The 17,471-nt window shown below is 49.7% G+C and overlaps 1 protein-coding gene across 1 annotated transcript in view; it reads left to right on the top strand.

Moving 5' to 3' along the window:
* The first annotated feature begins 3,126 nt into the window (after positions 1 to 3,126).
* Positions 3,127 to 17,471, top strand: part of LOC308529324 (GDNF family receptor alpha-1-like) — a 111,723-nt gene continuing 97,378 nt past the window's right edge. Inside the window, exons 1-3 of the mRNA XM_081105369.1 lie at positions 3,127 to 3,439; positions 4,263 to 4,556; positions 5,797 to 5,880. Of these exons, the coding sequence (XP_080961495.1) occupies positions 3,400 to 3,439; positions 4,263 to 4,556; positions 5,797 to 5,880 (418 nt within the window). The 5' untranslated portion in view covers positions 3,127 to 3,399. The remainder of the gene's footprint in view (positions 3,440 to 4,262; positions 4,557 to 5,796; positions 5,881 to 17,471) is intronic.

The following is a 17,471-nucleotide window of genomic DNA, read 5'->3' as shown; positions in this document are numbered from 1 at the left end:
TAGTGAGAAGCTACATTGCTCTTTTCTTTATTTGAATTAATTTTATTGAAATAGCCACCTGGCTGGTGACACTGTTACAATGGCTGATGATTTATTTTTTAAAAATTGAAAAATTTTTCCAAAAAAAAAATATCTCTGTGTTCATCATCAGTAAGAATGTAATGAGGATTTAAAAAAAAGAATGTAATGAGGATTATTGTGTGTGAATGGTTCTAAAATACTTTTGAAACTATAAATATTTAAAAAAGAAGTCTCATATTTTACATTCGGAGAACTTTTATTCCACCCTCTTAAATGTTGATTTAAAAGATGCCTGTGGAATATGATGGTAACACAAAGTCACTTCTAAACAAAGAGCACAAAAGGTGTGGTTGATGTCCTTACATGAAATTTTATTCCATTAAATCAGGTGTTCATCAATGACAGACACTCATCCATCCACTGAAAACTGGGATTCCAATTCCTGATTTTCCAAAGGGAGATGTTCACCTCCACTTATAAATGGGGACTTCTCTGGTTTGTGTGTGAAAATGTGGGAACAAGCTTATTTAAGGTGAAGAAACTGGTTGCAAGATTTAATGACGTCCCCGCTCAGTCCACCCTGTAACTTAGACTGTTAGCACCGCAGGGGAAAGAGAAGTTAAGTAGCCCCTGGTCTGAACCATCTGTCCAGAAAATGTGGCATATGTCTGCTTTGTTTGCTCAAAACCAAGTGTCAACTGATACACTGAACGAAAAATCCACGTATGGTGCAACTGTGTGTGTGTGTGGGGGGGGGGCGGGGGGCGGATGCTGGATGAGGAAATCAATCTCATTCCTGCCGCAGAGGAACCCGTGCACAAGAGCATAGATAGACCCTGGGGACGCCCGGGGGTTGGGGGGCGCGCATCGAGACGCACACCCCTTCCCAACAACGCACTGCGCTGCACGCACTGGAGCCGCTGCCACAGCTGTGGGGCGCGCCTGGCTGACAAGTAGTTGAATGGAGAGCGAAGCGTCCCTCCCCTCCCCTCCTCCTCTTCTCCCCGCCCTTACACCCTGGCCTCAAACTTCAGCCAAAGCCCTTGCCCTTTTCAATTAACCCCCCTCCATCAAAATGAGCGCTTCTTTTCTCTCCTCCGCAGCCCATTGTCTGGTGTGATGGGTTTGCAGATTTGACAGCTGGGCGCTCCCAGACTTAATTCAAACTGGGTTTCCCAGAGATATGAACTTGGACATCACCAAGGATCTCCAACACTAGCCCTGAGCGTCCTGACCGCCATCCTCCACTGTAGGCTGTTCCCCAGACCCCCTGTCTAGACCTGATGTAGATTTCGGTGCCCCGGGAGCCCCTGAGCATGCGGGGAGGGGAGCAAGCGTTGGGGGGGGGGGGGGCAGCAGCTAGACAGAGAGCCAGTGGTCCCAGGGATTGGGGTGAAGGATTGGGCTGTTAAATGAATTATTTTAACATTTACTCTTGAAACAGCCAAAATGGAAGTCCGCTTATAAATTTCCCAAAGCCAGGTCCGAGGTGGTTCAAAAGGCACTGGGTTCCGCTTTGTTTCCTTGTTCAAGCTCCTGGACAGAGGGAGATCCGAGGCTGTGTGTGCCTGCGTGAGTGTGAGTGTGAGTGTGAGTGTGTGCGCGTTGGCCTGCATGAGTGGGTGGGTGCACGCGGCCATCCCGGCTCGGAGGGCCTGGGTCTGAGTGTGTCCTTAACGCGCCAAGTCTTGAGTCACAGCCGCGAGTGACGTGGGGGGAAAACTTTGTTTCGGGAAGAAAGGTCTGGTTTCATTGCAGTGGGGCGTAAGAGTCCTCGGGCACGATGCCCTTTGTGTGTGTGCGTGTGTGTGTGTGTGTGTGTGTGTGTGTGAGAGAGAGAGAGAGAGAGAGAGAGAGAGAGAGAGAGAGAGAGAGAGCGCTCGCAGCCGGCTGGCTGCATAGCGCTGTGTGCTCTGAGTGCGCGTGCTGGGTCGGTCCCCGGGTCCCACCGCAAGCGAGTGTGTCCTTCTGCGGCGTCCCTGCGGGCGAGTATCTGAGGGGGTGACGGTCGGAGGGAGCAGGAGCAGGCCGGGGGGGCCCTGGCAAAGAAATCTGGTTTCCGAAGCTGCTATCCTCCGAGCAGCTCCCAGGAACCGCTGAGATCCCTAGCCAGCATCCGAGCCCTAGGGGGCTCTGCTCGGAAACTGTTCTGGCCCCACTAGATCCTCTGAGATCCCGGAGATGACCGCATCTTTCTTCCTAACGCAGACCAGTGAGCCCGGAAAGGGGCGGAGGGGCGGGGACACCCCCTGAAATAAATAAACTGGTTCCTTGCTGCAGCTGGACACGGTCCGTTGAGTCCAGGTTGGTGGCATTTGGAGAGTTTTCTCATTCTGTCAATTTGGGGACCTATCGCTGCCCCCCCACCCCTCTCCCCTTCTGGCAGGCGTCCCTCAACTTTGGGGCGCAAGGGGCTGCACCTGCCCTGGCGCTCCGGGGCTGCGGGCGCTCCGCTCGCCCAGGCTGGTGGCACCGATTCGACCGAGTCCAGGGCGCTGGGCTGATGTGTGCGCGGCGCGGGCGCCGGGGAGGGAGCCCAGGACGTGCGCCGGGTGGGGCGCACCAGCCGGATTTCAGCTCCAGCCCGGACGTCGGTCCCCCCTCGCCCGGCTGCCTGTGAAAGAAAGCGAGCCGGGGAGGAGGGGAGACGGCGATGGGGGGCGGCGATTGGTGGCCAGGGTGGGGAGGGCTGGCGGCGGAGCCAGCGAGCTGGCGTGAGGAGGGGTGGCGAACTTCCCAGGAGAAGGGGCTCTGCGCGCCAGGGCTGGCGAGAGAGCCGCCGCCGCGGAGAGCTGCGACTCCAGGCCGGCTCCGCGCTCCGCGCTGGGAAAGTAACGTTCTTTCTTTATTGGCTTGCGTTCAGCCATAGACGTCCCCTTGGACTTTGGGAGCCGCGTCCGACCGCTCCAGCCCCTCCTCTGTGGGTGCGGGAGGCTCCCCGGAATACACGCACACGCACCCCCGTGCCCCCTCCTGGCGCCCAGACGCGGGTGGGTGGGGGCGGGGGGCTCCGCCGGGCTCCGGAAAGTCCTCCCCGGCGGGAGCGGAGGAGGGCAGCGGGGCAGGCGGAGGCTCCGGGGGGAGCTCCCGGCTCGTTTCAAAAAGCGCTCTCCCTTCCAGGTGGGGTCGGACCTGAGCCCCCGAGAGCGGAGCCGCCTCCCGCCCTCGCCAGCCGCCAGGCGCCCTCGCCGAGCTGAGTCGCCCGCGGCCGCGGCGGCAGCCGGACGGACGGGAGTGCGCTCGCGCCCTGGATGGCGCTGAACTTGGGGCGGCCAGGGCAGCGCGGCCGTCCGGGGACCGCTGGCTGCTGAGCTCCCTCGCGACACCAGCGGCGGGTCGGCATTCTTGGCGAAGGGGGACCAGCCGCGTGTCGGCACCATGTTCCTGGCGACTCTGTACTTCGTGCTGCCGCTTCTGGGTAAGTCGAGGCCGCCGCCAGCATCCCGACCCTCTCGGAGTCTCTCCCGGGAGTCCTCGCGGCGCGGGGTGCGGTGGGGGTGGCGCGCGGCGGGGGGCAAGTTCCGTTTTGGGGAAGGGGACCCCGAATCTTCAGCACCTCAGGCTGGGGAGGCGGTGTCGACGCGCACTGGCCCGCAGCTTCTCGTGCTCGGTTCTGCTTTTCGGTGGCTTTCAATGGCCTGGCCTGGGGGGACTAAAGGGGTGCCCTCCAGCCCGGTACCCGGCACCCCGTGACGGTCCCGAGGAGCGCGCAGGGGTGCGGCGGGCAGGTGGGGTGGAGGCGTGCCTTGGGCCGGGAGACAAACTTGGAAGGGAAAACTTTTCCCCGAGTAGCAAGCACCCCCGTGCTCCCCACCGGGCGGGCCGCGGACCCGGGGTGCCTGCGTGCGCCCCTCGCCCCGCCCGCCGCTCTCCTCCGCGGGCTCCAGGCGAGTGGGAGCGGGCGAGCGGCTGGAGCCCGGGCTCGGCTCCGGCAGGTCTGCCCCGGGGCTGCGGGGCCGGCTCGCGCGCTGGGCGGCCAAGGCTCTCGGGCACACCCCGAAAAGCCTGCAAAGCCTCCGGGGCTTGGGAGGGAGGGGGTGAGGGGAGACCAAGGCAACAGGAGGTCCCAGGGCGGGAAAATGGACTCCCGGGTGTAGTGGGGGGCGGGTTGGCTCCCTACGCAGGGCGCCCGGGAAGCCTCGTCCAGCAGGCGTCTTCCTGGGGGCCGCGCCCTCCCCGGGGCCGGGGCTGGGAGCTGGGTCCCTGCCTGGCCGCGCTCACGCTCCCTCCCTGCACCCCAGACGTGCTGCTGTCGGCGGAGGTGAGCGGCGGGGACCGCCTGGACTGCGTGAAAGCCAGCGACCAGTGCCTGAAGGAGCAGAGCTGCAGCACCAAGTACCGCACGCTGAGGCAGTGCGTGGCGGGCAAGGAGACCAACTTCAGCCTGACGTCCGGCCTGGAGGCCAAGGACGAGTGCCGCAGCGCCATGGAGGCCCTCAAGCAGAAGTCGCTCTACAGCTGCCGCTGCAAGCGCGGCATGAAGAAGGAGAAGAACTGCCTGCGCATCTACTGGAGCATGTACCAGAGCCTGCAGGGTACGCGCCAGCGGCCTGGCCTCCCCCCACCGCCCAGGCCCGCGGACCCCTCGCCGCTCCCGTCCTGTCCCCCCACCACCCAGGCCCGCGGGCCCCTCACCAGGTCGGGCTGACCTCATCCTCCACTCCCTTCTCCCAGCTGCAGAGTGAGGACTGTTCATTGGCCCCCAGGGACTGCAGCAGCTGGTGTTTGCTGCCTGCCCCGCTGTATTGTTGGGGCCTGGTTGTTGGAAAACCCATTATGGGTGAGGGGGACACCCCGGGACCCCGCTGACCTCTTTGAAATCTGGTCAGAGCTTTGAGTAGGAGGGACCCCATTAAAGGCCACCCAAGGGACGGCCACGTCTCTGTAAGGAGAGTTGGCTTCACAGAATAATTATTCAGACTTGCCCTGCGTCCTCCCTGGAGTTTCCCCCTTTATTCGGTCCTTCTGTCTATTCTGACGTAAGAGAAAGAATTAAGTGTTAAAGGTCCAGTAACATCATCTATTCTATCTTTACCCGCCCCCTCCCCCCTTCAAACTGATCAAAGGCTTTGATGTGGGAAAAAACATTTGTCATCTTAGATTAGCTGAGTCTTGAACCAGCTGGCGTGGTTCAAGCTCGGTTAACATGGATGTGGCTCAGAGAGGGAAAGGCCCACAGACATCCACTTTGATCGATGTGGCTGTGTTTGTAAGTCTAACGCAGACATCCAGTGCGTTCATTCTCTACCGAGACTTCACATCCGAAATTTGTAATAAACGGAATTGACCTATCAGCTACCACTTCCCTCCAGAACCTACTGATGAAAACCTGTTTCAAAGACCGACTGTTTAATAGCTAGGGTACCCGCTTTCTGACCACACGCCATGTTTCTGGAGCAAAGGAATGAATGGGGGGCCTCCTTTGAGTCACCTTCCTTCCATTGGCTCCTGGAGGCGAGCTCGCGCGTGATATCACTGGCTTCTTCCTCTCGGATTTCATTCCTTTGCAGAAGTGGGAGAGAGTTCTGGCAAAATCAGGCTGGGTTGCTCTTCAGTGTTTTCATGGCACTCTGGGGAGAGCAAGGACAACAAAGGCAGAGGGAATGAAAAAAAAACAAACAACCAGAGCCAAATAGAGGCATGTGAAGTCTTTGAAAGTTTCAGCATCTTTTTGTTACACCATCATAACATAATTAGAATTCAGATTCAGTAACAAAAACTGCCTGGTATATGTCTGTGTTCCAGATCTGAGCCCAATCTTCCTGTTGTTTTTAGGAAATGATCTGCTCGAAGATTCCCCCTATGAACCAGTCAACAGCAGATTGTCTGATATATTCCGGGTGGTCCCCTTCATACCTGGTAAGCGGATTTATACTTCTACTCTGGGGCCCTGGCCTGCGTGAAATGCATTGGCTTGCATTCTCTTTGGCTCTCAAACGGCGTATGAGGAGGTAGTTGAATGGCGCAGTGTTTCTGGGAAATTAGAAATAGGATGATGATAGTGAAGAGGCAGAATGACTAGACATGATTGTATGGCTTGAAAGTCATTCTAAATGAAGTAATGTGGTGTGGTGGTTTGGAAGAGGTTGGAGGGAGGTGACTTGGTTGAATCCCCCCCCACACCCCTGCGCACCCCCCCCCCACACACACACTAATATACAATTGGCCGACTCTTGCAAAGGGAATGCGGGTTCTGTCTGTAGGTGGCAATAGTATTCTCTTCTTTATGGTTCAGACGCAGTGCTTCCCTGAAATGGGATCTGTTTAAATGATGCCACTTACTTTATGAGATGTCTGAAGATCATCTGAGATTGTTGAAGAATTTTGGATTCATTCCTTTGTCTGCCTTTGCTTTAAAAGATTAAGCTCTGCATTTGTTAACAGTTCTTTTGTCTCTAATTGTTCCTGAGCCAGTGTGTGTGCATATGTAAGATACTGTATTACTGCCCCGGTGGCCCTTAACAGAGAAGCCTTGCTTCCCAGGGCTTGTTTTGTCTGTCCTTGCAGTTCTATGTTTGGCTTGGAAATCAACCTAGGTTTAGAATTAACTTGTTATAACATCTGCATTCAGACAACCGCATAAATAATGAGCGAGGCAGTCATCTCTCTTCATGATGCACAGACTTCTGTCTGATGTTGTCTTCATTTGTTTACAGTGAAGGCATTTTCTCAAGTATATATAGAGCCATCACAAATGACATGTTTTCGGTGGTAATGCATGGTGGTTAATATTGAATTTGATTCTATGAGATGATGGTTTGTTACTGGTGAGAGTGTTCTGGTGTTCCGTGCTTTATGTTTCCCTACAGAAAGCCATAGAACCACGGGAGTGTGTAAATATTGAGCGTGTGTGTGGGTGTACTGGAGATACATTTCCTCATTCACAAACATCCACTGAGCACCCACTATGTCCTAGCCATTGGGGTTTTGGCAGGGAGCCAGACAGATGTTGTCCCTGCCTTCATGAATCTTAGAGGCAGCCAGCAACTGATATTTATCAAGCCCCTATACTATGCCAGGCACTGTTAGAATCTTCACATCAGTAACTTATGAAATCATCATCATCAAGTGTTTCTTAGGTATTCTTGTTTCCATTTCAGAGATGCGGTGGTTGAGGCAGAATGAAGTTAGGAAACTCAGTCCAAGAATCACAAAGCTCCTAAGTGGAGGAACCAGAATTTAAACCCCCATTTGTTTGGTTCCAACATTGTGTAATGTCTACCCCTAGCTACTCAGTGTGTGGGCCTCAGAACAGCCCCAGGGTCACCTGGGAGGTGGTGAGGAGTGTGGAGTCTCAGGCTCTGTCCCAGGTCTACTGAATCAGAATTTGCATTTCAAGAAGATCTCTGGGCTCAGTGCTTCATGTGCTCATGAATCTTTCGAAGCACTCCTCTACATTATTCTGTCTGTCTTTGGTTCAGAGGAAAAGTGTGTGTGTGTGTGTGTGTTTTGGGATAAGATCTATGGGTACAAGTTTAGTATCAGGCATTCATACATTATCCTGGAGAATGCCGAAAATTTTCACTCTAAATCCCTACTAATGCTGTCTGTCCCCTTGGCCCAGCCGGGACAGGTGTTTGTGACCAGCTGGGCTCTTATGGGATCAGGTCTGTAGGAACTAGGATGGGGTGCGGTAGATGGGATACCAGAAGTGAACTTGGCCTTCCTAGTGCTTTGTTTTGTTTTGTGTTGTTAATCTTCTCCTAAGGGTAGTTTTTCCATTGATTTTTTTTTTTTTTTTTTTTAGAGAGAGTAGAAGGGAAGGAAGGGCAGAGGGAGGGAGAGAGGAAGGAAGGAACTGGGGAGAGAGTGAGAGAGAGAAACATGGATGTGAGAGAGACATTGCCTCCTGCAGGTGCCCTGACCAAGGGCTCGGGTTTGAACCTGTACCTCAGGTATGTGCCCTTGACTGGGAATTGAACCTGTGACTCTTCAGTGCACAGGCTGACACTATAACCACTGAGCAACACACACCAGAGCCTTCCTAGCGCTTTTGAAGGGCAGTGCCTTTTGCCGCTGTCTACCCCATGGATATGTTACCTCTCAGTCTGTGTACTGATGCCTGGAAGGATATGGACCTTCCCATGGACAGTGAGAGGAAAGAAGTGGGTGAAGAGGAAGGGCCATTGGGTTATAATTTCAGAACTGCTATGGGACTTCAACAGTCTCATTTTCCCTCACTGCATCTCTCTTCCCTTGGTATAATGAGGCCATAGGAGTGAATAATCTCCAGTCCTAATAGCCCATGACTCTGAGGGAAGATCAAGGCCACTTCTAGAATGTCTCCACTGTGCTCTTGCATTGTCTTTTCAGTCCTTGCCTTCATCACTCACTCCAGGTGGCTGGGTCATTCTCAGATACCACTGGTTTATCTGCATTTCTTTGATGAGTACAGGAGATTCTTCTGCCCCAACCAAGTTTTACTCATTCATTTTTGGATCTCTCCCTCCACCAAGTGTCTTTTCATAGCAAGTGTGATCCTGAATGTGAGAACCCAGAAGTCATGATGAATTAATCAGAGCCCGGAAGGCTTTGTCTAGAACTACATTTTATATCTCAAGGGCATTGAATTTAGGTTCCAGCATTAATGAGCTTTGACTTCTGACAGTGACTCTGGGCCTTAAGTGGGTATAGGAAAGCCAAATGGAGCCGAGAGGGTTTAAGTCATTGAATAACGCATATTACTCAGCTTGGCGTTGGTAGGATGGAGAAGGACAGAGGAGCAGGATGATAAATGTTGCTTTTCATGGCTTGAATCTGAGTTTCTAGGACATCTCTTCTGTCTTGAAAATCTTTTGGAAGAAACCAGGACAACAGGGCCTCTGCTGGCAGATATGGCAGCCGTCAGAGTTTCCATATTTGGTTTTCCCTGCCCAATGTGAAGAGAATGTTTATCCACATACATTAAGCGTGAGCTGAACCTCTCACCGAACAAGACATGTTTGACGTTCTTGAGTATCCATTTTCTTTCGACTCCTCAAAACCCACAGTCCACTTCGCCATTGTTTACTTGATCACCAGTTAAAAGGCCATGTGTAGGTCAAACTGTCATCTGTGCTGAAGCCTGAGCTGCAGAAGGGAAATGAGGCAGCCTAGTTGGGGAGAACTGTGGTGGGAGATTGGGGGGACCACTCTTGTGGAAATGAGATAGCAGAAGTGTTTGGCCTCTCAGGCACTTTTAAAAAAATATATCTTTATTGTTGAGATTATTACTGATGTACCTCCCCCCCCCACCCCCCCCGCATTGTCCTCCTCCACCCAGTTCCCACCCCACCCCAGGCCTTCGCCACCCTATTGTCTGTGTTCATACGTAATGCATATAAGATCTTAGTTTAATTTCTTCCCACACCCCCAGCACCCTTCCCTCTGAGAATCGTCAGTCTGTTCCATTTCCATGCCTCTGATTCTATTTTATTCACCAGTTTATTTTGTTCATTATATTTCTTGTTCATTTATTTTGATTTTTAGATTTAATTGTTGATAGATTTGTATTTGTTGCCATTTTCTTGTTCATATTTTTGATTTTTTTCTTCTTCCTCTTAAAGAATACGCTTCAACATTTCATATAATACTGGTTTGGTGGTGATGAACTCCTTTAGGTTTTTCTTGTCTGTGAAGCTCTTTATCTAACCTTCAATTCTAAGTAATAACTTCGTTGAGTAGAATAATCTTGGTTGTAGGCCCTTGCTATTCATCACTTTGAATATTTCTTGACACTCCCTTCTGGCCTGCATAGTTTCTGTTGAGAAATCAGCTGACAGTCGTATGGGTATAGCCTTGTAGATAACTAACTACTTTTGTCTTGCTGCTTTTAAGGTTCTCTCTTTGTTTTTAGCCCTTGGAATTTTAAATATGATGTGTCTTGGTGTGGTCCTCTTGGGTTCCTCTTGTTTGGGAATCTCTGTGCTTCCTGGACTTGTAAGTCTATTTCTTTCAACAGGTAGGAAAAGTTTTCTGTCATTATTTCTTCAAATGTGTTTTCAATATCTTGCACTCTTTCTTCTTCTGGCACCCCAGAAGGCAAATTTTGGTGCACTTGAAGTTGTCCCAGAGGCTCCTTACACTATCTTCATGTTTTTTTTTATTATTTTTTCTTTTTTCTCTTCTGGTTTGGTGTTTTTTGCTTCCTCATATTGCAAATTGTTGATTTGATTCTCAGAATCCTCTACTCTACTGTTGAATTCCTGTATATTATTCTTTATTTCAGTCAGTGTATGCTTAATTTCTGACTGGTCCTTTTCCATTCTTTTTTTTTGGAGGTTTCTAGAAGATTTTTGAGTGACCTTATAACCGTGGTTTTGAACTCTATATCCAGTAGTTTTCTTTCTTCTATTTCTTTCATTTGTGACATGTTTCTTTGTCTCTGCCTTTTGGCTGCTTCCCTGTGTTTGTTTCTATGTATTGGGTAGAGCTGCTATGTCTCCCAGAGTTGGTAGAGTGGCCTGTGTAGTAGGTGTCCTGTAGGGCCCAGTGGTTCAGCCTCCCCAGTCACCCGAGCTGGGACCTCTAGGTGCACCCCTTTGTGGACTGTGAGCACAGTTTTGTTGTAGTTGAGACTTGATTGCTGTTGGTGTCACTGGGAGGAATTGACCTCCAGGCCAACTGCCTGTGAGAACCAGCTGTGACTACAGTAGGAGAGCTGCTGTGTAGGAGACACCCCTATGGAGCAGGACTTGCTTCAGTGGGGCTTTGGTGCTCACTGAGTCTGCCCCTTGAGTGTGTCGCTTATTGATGTGTAGAGCTGTAATCTGGTATGATTTGACACTGACCACTGGGTACACTGGCCCTTGGGTCTCCAGGGAGGTGCAAAGTCAGCCACTGTCTGGGGCCAATCTGCAGGAACTACAAAGAGATCTGCAGATTCCTCTTCTTTGTACTGGTTTTGGAAGTGCCCAGATGAGGCTCAGCTATGAAGCAAGGTAGGCTGGTGCTGGTGCTGAGTCTTGGGCCTTTTATTGATAGGTTTTGGGTTCCCTGACGCAGCTGCAGCTTGTTTTACAGGTTTTAGCCTGAGCAAGCACAGGCCATTTATATGCAAAAGCTGCTCCACACAGCTTGGGTGGGATTGTAAACTGGATGAGGCTGGGTCTTAGGGAATCACCAGGAAAGAGCAAACGTAATTGGCTGCCAGTCAGCCCTGTGAGACCTGGGAGGAAGCTGCCCCCGAGTTCCTGCCCTGATGCCAGACAAGCCAGTACCTCCTCGTCTGTGTCTGTGTTCCCCAGAGCCTTGTCCTGGTGCTGGAGCTCAGAGGAAGCAGGACCTTGTAAGTTCAGTTCGTGGTGCCGGCCTTTTAAGAGGAACAGCTGGGTCTCCAGCAGCCTCTGTGTCACTGAGCCCCAATCCGCACTGGTTTTTACAGCCCTTAGTTCTTACTGCCCATAGGGACTTCTTTTCCCAGCTCTGGGACCCTGGGCTGGGGGTCTGGTGTGGGGCTGGGATGCCTTGTTCCTCCAGGCGGCCTCCGCAGAGACCATCTCCCTCCCCATAAAAAAGTGGTCCCATGTGGGTGCCGGACTAGTCTGTTCCACACCTCCTTACCTCCTGCCAGTCTCAGTGTGCTTTCTTCTTTACTTCTCTAGTTGTAGGACTTCATTCAGCCCACTTTCCAGTGGTTCTGGATGATGGTTGTTCTGTATTTTAGTTGTAATTCTGATGTAGTTGTGGGAGGCTGGCAAGTACAGGCATTTACCTGCGCCGCCATCTTCAAACCTCCGCCTCTCAGGCATTTTAAAGGGCCCCAGGAGGTGCCTGCACTGTGGGTTGATGCCGGTGTAGTTTTTTGGAATCTCAGACATGAAGAATCAGGCAGTGAGAGGGAGTGCACAAAGGAAAAAGTGAGCCAGTATAAGAGGGTGTTGGAGAAGAGAGAGCCCAGTCTACGGGGCCACGAGGGGGCGCTCAGAGGAGCCACCACTGGTGTTTCGCATCTACGTCTCTGGCAGCCATGACTCTCAGCTCTTTAACCTTCATTCTGCCTTTTATTTTCTTCTTCACGGAAGTTCAAGGAACAGCAAGAAGTAAATAGTGATTTGAAAGGAAGATGAACTTGCTGGCAATGTTTTTGGACTCTCTGGAGGGGGAGACAAAGCAGAGAGAGATTTTGAAAGTAGAGGGGGGTGCCAAGGAAAGCCTGAGGATGGAGGATCAGAGGGGGAGGATGTAAGCACCTCCACGGGCAGGCAGCAGAAAAGAGGGCTTTGAGGTTTAAAAGTATTGATTAGGAGGTTGGATTTTGTAGAGAAGAGTCAAGAGATGCCAGACCTTCTTAGAATATAATAGAAGTTGGTGGAATTGCAAACAAGAATCAAGTGGATAGATCCCCGGGAAAGAGTGCTATTAGGATCTGAACAGCCTCAGTCTGATTTGCTGGAAGACACACTTCCAGCTCTCTGGCTCTTTCATTATTTCTTCCCAAGTCCTGAGGGTGGCTTAGACCTTCCCAGGAAGCCTGAGCATCTTGAGATTGGTTCCCAAGGAATGGTTTGCTCTAGGACAATGGTTCTCAACCTTCTGGCCCTTTAAATACAGTTCCTCATGTTGTGACCCAACCATAAAATTATTTTCATTGCTACTTCATAACTGTAATGTTGCTACTGTTATGAATCGTAATGTAAATATCTGATATGCAGGATGGTCTTAGGTGACCCTTGTGAAAGGGTCATTTGACCGCCAAAGGGGTCGCGACCCACAGGTTGAGAACTGCTGCAACTCTCTTTTGAATCTGGCTCCTTTTTTTCTGAATGATGCTATGAACGATTAGCCACACGTAGCTTCTCTGTTATAATGTTCCATCCTATTTATGTCACTATTAAAAAAAACTTTCTTAAATTTTTTTACATGTTGAAGAAGAGCCTTATGAGGTCACCTGCTGTCTTGTCAAATCATGATCATAGAGAAGGGTTTGTAAATGCCAGCTGCTAGGGGTGTATAGTGGTCCTTTCCTTTCCACTCAGCTCTCTAAGATAGCTAATTATCTTTCCTGTTATCTATGCTGGCATATGGTAAACTCCTTAGCACGCCAGCTTGGCCCCACCACCTCCTCTCCACTGACGTTCACTGAGCAATCCATCCCCCAGGGACTTCATGTGCATTCACTGTCTTGTAGCTTTGCGCAGGGTCTTGCCTCTGTTTGGGAAGTCTCTATTAGTTCTTCAAGACCAAGATCAAATTTCATCTCGGAGGGCCACGCTGCAATTCTCCCTGACAGGCACTTCCACTCGGGACTCTTTCGTGCTGCATTTTGCTCTTGCCTTTATGGTAGCTGTTAATCACAGCATATTGAGAGGACTTATTTATGTGTCTGCCTTTCCCACTACAAAGCCCAGGACTTGCACATTATGCTGGGCGTCTTCTCAGCATGGAGCATCCTTCCTGGCCCTGAGCAGGCATCCCATTAACCATGGGTGTTTGAATATCAGAGAAGAAGGGCCTGCTGTGACCCTTTGCTTTTACAGAATTGAAGCTCTGGGAGGAGAAGCAACTTGGCCAGGGCCACACTGCTTGAGGGTAGCCTCCAAGACTTTTGCCAGGACATGTCGCTCCTTAGAGGAGGCCATTGTTGGCTCCTTTCTGTTCTGCGTATTCTCTGGACAAATTTTATCCATCCCTAGGACCTCAATCTCCACTTACACCCATGACTTAGAGTCTTCCCTCCTATTCCAACCTCTCTTGGGCTCTAAACCGGTTATTTCCAGCTGAGTCCTGGATGACTCCATCTGGATGTATCTCAGTTACTCCAAACGCAGCACATCTGCAATGGGTCTCATCATCTCTCCCCTTTTCTCCTAACACCCTTCCTTCTCCAGTCTCCTGTCTTACGTAATGGCATTATCTGTCTAAATGATAAGCGTGGGGGTCATCTCCACCCCCTCTACCGTCTCATGCCTAAAGCTGGACCCATCACTAAGTCCTGCTGCCCTCTCTCCATTCCCGTCTTATCTCTTACTTGAACTTTGCCCTGGCCTTGTTATTGTCCTCTCTGTGTCTAGTTTCTCCCAATCCCACCTGGTCTCCTCATTGGCAGGTCTTTTCCTAGCAGCTTGGTGACTTGGCTTCAGTCTTCCTCCTTAGGTTTCTCTATTAATTGATCTTCGGTCTCACTCCAGCCACCCTGTGTCCAAACAAGCTGGGTTGACCAGCTGCTGTGCCAACAGTGGCCTAGGCAGCTTCGTGACTCTCCAGCTGTGGACCTGCTGGTGCTGGACGAAGAACATATGCTCTGGAGTGCCATCCACCTGGGTGCCTCTTAGCTCTCACTTTGTAGGTCATTTGCATTTACTGTGCCTCAGGCTCCTTAGATGTAAAATGTGATGTTGGTAACTCCTACCTTATAGGTTCTTGTGTATTAAAGATGCAGAATGTAAAATACCTAGACTAATGCCTGGAACATAGCTGGTTCTCCATAAGTCTTGGCCATTTTTAATGCTGTGCCAATGCCGTGTTCACCATTGACTTGCTCCTGACTCCAAGACTGGGACTCTCTTCAGCAAACCATATTCCCTGATCTTGGAACAATGATTCTATGTCCTAATAAGGATAGCAATCCCCAAGCTTTCAGGAGGCCGCTCATAAACCACCTGGGACAAGAAATGAAAAACCTACCCTGTAGCCAGCAGGCCCTGTGGGAAAGATCTGAGTTCCTTCGGGGGCCCCCTCCTTATGCTCTTTGGTCGGAGGTGAGTTGGCTGTAGCCGGTGGTCACGGGGTGGGAGCTCTTCCTGTGCTTCAGGATTCCTGTGATCAGCCTTCCCTTCTCAGCTTGACTGATTCCCATTCTCCTGAACTCTCCCCATAAATCTCCTCTCCAGCGCCCCTCGGAGCAGGAAGAATTACGGCTCCCGGAGAAGGGCATGCCGCACAGCTGGGAGCTGCTTCCGTCTCCATGGGCTGGGCTAAGGACGCGTACATTTCACTTTCACAGGCCACTACTTTTGGTTTTTATTCTCTCCCTCTCCCGCCCCTCAGCAACCCATTTTTATTGTAGAACAATAAGATATTACAAACAGGTCAAAAAGGAAAATGAGCTGAAATCACCTACAGTGCAGGTTCCCAAAGATAATCGCTGTAAACAGGTTGATATGAGCCTTTTAGATTTTTTCCTATATATGAATGTGTGTGTGTGTGTATATACATATATATATATATATATATATATATATATATATGTATATGGTCATATTCCACACATATTTTCTGATTGTCTACCTGATGACCCGAGGAATCTCTGTCTTCTTGTGACACTGACCACTTCCTAAAGGCCAATCTTATTATGATGATGAACTGTCAGCCTCACAAAGTTTGATGAATAAAGCAGCAGCTCATCCCACTATCTCAGTCCTCATGGCGAAGGCCTCAATGTCCCAGTGAAGGCTGTGAAGGTAGAGACAGCCAAACATTTTGCATAGAGTGACTGTAGGCCCCGTTACCAGGAGAGGGGAGATAAAACACCAGTGAGTGACAAGTAATCGTATGAACTAAAGATTGTTACAAGGCTCAGAATTATTTATAGCCAATATGTCTGTCCTCATTTCTTCTCCTTAGTCCTCTGAAGGATTGCTTTCTGCCATCTCTTAATTTTCTGCTGTCGAAGCTTATTCTTTCCAAAGGTGTGCTTTTTGTGGTTGTTGTTCTCTGGGATACAGTACCAAATTCTCAAGAGAAAGGATCAAATCAGGATTGTTTGACCCAAAGAGCACTGGTCCAAGAGTCAGGCCTCCGGCTTCCCCCCTAACCAGCAGGGTGACCTTGGGCCAGTGCCTTCCCTTCCTGAAGGGCATCCTTTTATTTAAAAAAAGGGCAGGGGACAAAAGTCATCTTTAACCTGTTTTCCTTCCTTCTCCAAGGGCCTGCTGGGTGAATCTTGGGTGATTCTGAGACTTACTGTTCTCCTTCTAGCATTTTCTTCAGACCAAAGAAACTTGCCCTCTTGGCATTTTTAGTTACCATACTAATAACATTTGTAAACCCTGATTTATTAAATATATACCTTACTCTGAACCAGGATATATTTACAGCAGCTCATTTGAATACAGGGAAGAAGATAAAACAAAATAAGAAATAGAGAAGTAGAGAACAGAGTAGGAAGGAGAAAAATGCAGCCAGGAGTGAGTCCAGTAGACAACATGCCTGTCATAAGATTGTATTTAAACAAATTAAATGGTCGGAAGTGCCGTGTTTGTTTTGCAAATAAATAAAGTCAGTGGATTGGAGCTGCCGCGGGACATTTGGAGGTCATTCTAGTCCAGTCCCCTTCTTTGATAAGAAAACAATTCCATACATTTCTAGGACAGGAGAACATAAATTGTCTAGGACAGTGATGATAAGTAAAATTAGGTGTGTGTGTGTTTTTAAGTTGGTACTTGAAACTCCACATCCTGGCATTTCCCCACCTCTTTTAAATGGCCCTTTACCTGTTCAGGTCAGTGCCCCCTTTAGGATGCCACACGTTTGTTCACAGTTAGGGTGAGAACCACAGCCATCGCCTATAGTTATGGGGCCGGTATCCATTGTTTCGGGATTGTTTCCAAGGGTTAATTAATAAGCCTTTGTTTGGCAACAGAAACCAGTGGCTGGAACGTTAGTTTTCATATCTTTTGGCTCCCTTCAGAGTTTCCTGCAAGAAAACTGAGAAATTATTTGTTGCCTTAAGCCTCCCCCTAGCCCTCAGATTAAAAAAAAAAAAAAAAATCAAATCAATCCTTTATCTGGAATTTTTGTTAAAGAAGCTAACCACTTCCCATAATTTAGAGACTCAACTAGCTGGGTCAGTGATGAAAACGAATGGGTGATTTGCATAAGGGGCTAATTTATTATGTCCCCGGGGCGTTTCTTTCATCTCTCCTTCCTTTCTAATTAATGTTCTGAGAGGGCCTATCACCATATCAGAAATTAGGGATGAAGGCGGCTATTGTTAACCTTTATTCTTATGATTTTTTATCTCCTGTGATCTTTTAACCATTTTCATATCCAGGGACTCCTGTAGACAGGGCGGGGAGTGCATGGAGGGATTTTAGGGGTGTGCTGTTTTATGATCTTTATTCAAAGAGTTAGGTTGTTGCAAAAATAAAAGCGACTCAGGAGATCTCTCCAACCCTAGAGGGATTTGCAAAGCCTACAGCAGGATACAACAGTGGTGCAGAATTATTTCGAAAACTGAGCCCTCCGAACATTGGTATAAACATGTATGCACACAGAGATGGATACATTTGTACAGTCTATCTGCCTGCTCACGTGTGCATGGATTTATGGTGTGTGTGAGTATGGATGTCTATATTATTCAACATTTTGCCTCAAAAAGGTCTTCCGTGTCACGTGTCTCAGATGGTTCTGGCTGTGACAAAGGCAGCTGTGTGTGAGAGAGGGTGCCACAGCTGAGGAAAGGCAAGAGAACAAGCAATTTCTTCGAAAATCAATTGCAATTTACTCCTACTAAATTGGCCCAAGGTCCG

The sequence above is a fragment of the Myotis nattereri genome (genome assembly GCF_964212035.1).
Source record: "Myotis nattereri genome assembly, chromosome: 13".
NCBI classification, from domain to species: Eukaryota; Metazoa; Chordata; class Mammalia; order Chiroptera; family Vespertilionidae; genus Myotis; species Myotis nattereri.
Note: the sequence above shows the minus strand (reverse complement) of the source record. Positions and strands in the feature narration are given on the sequence as shown.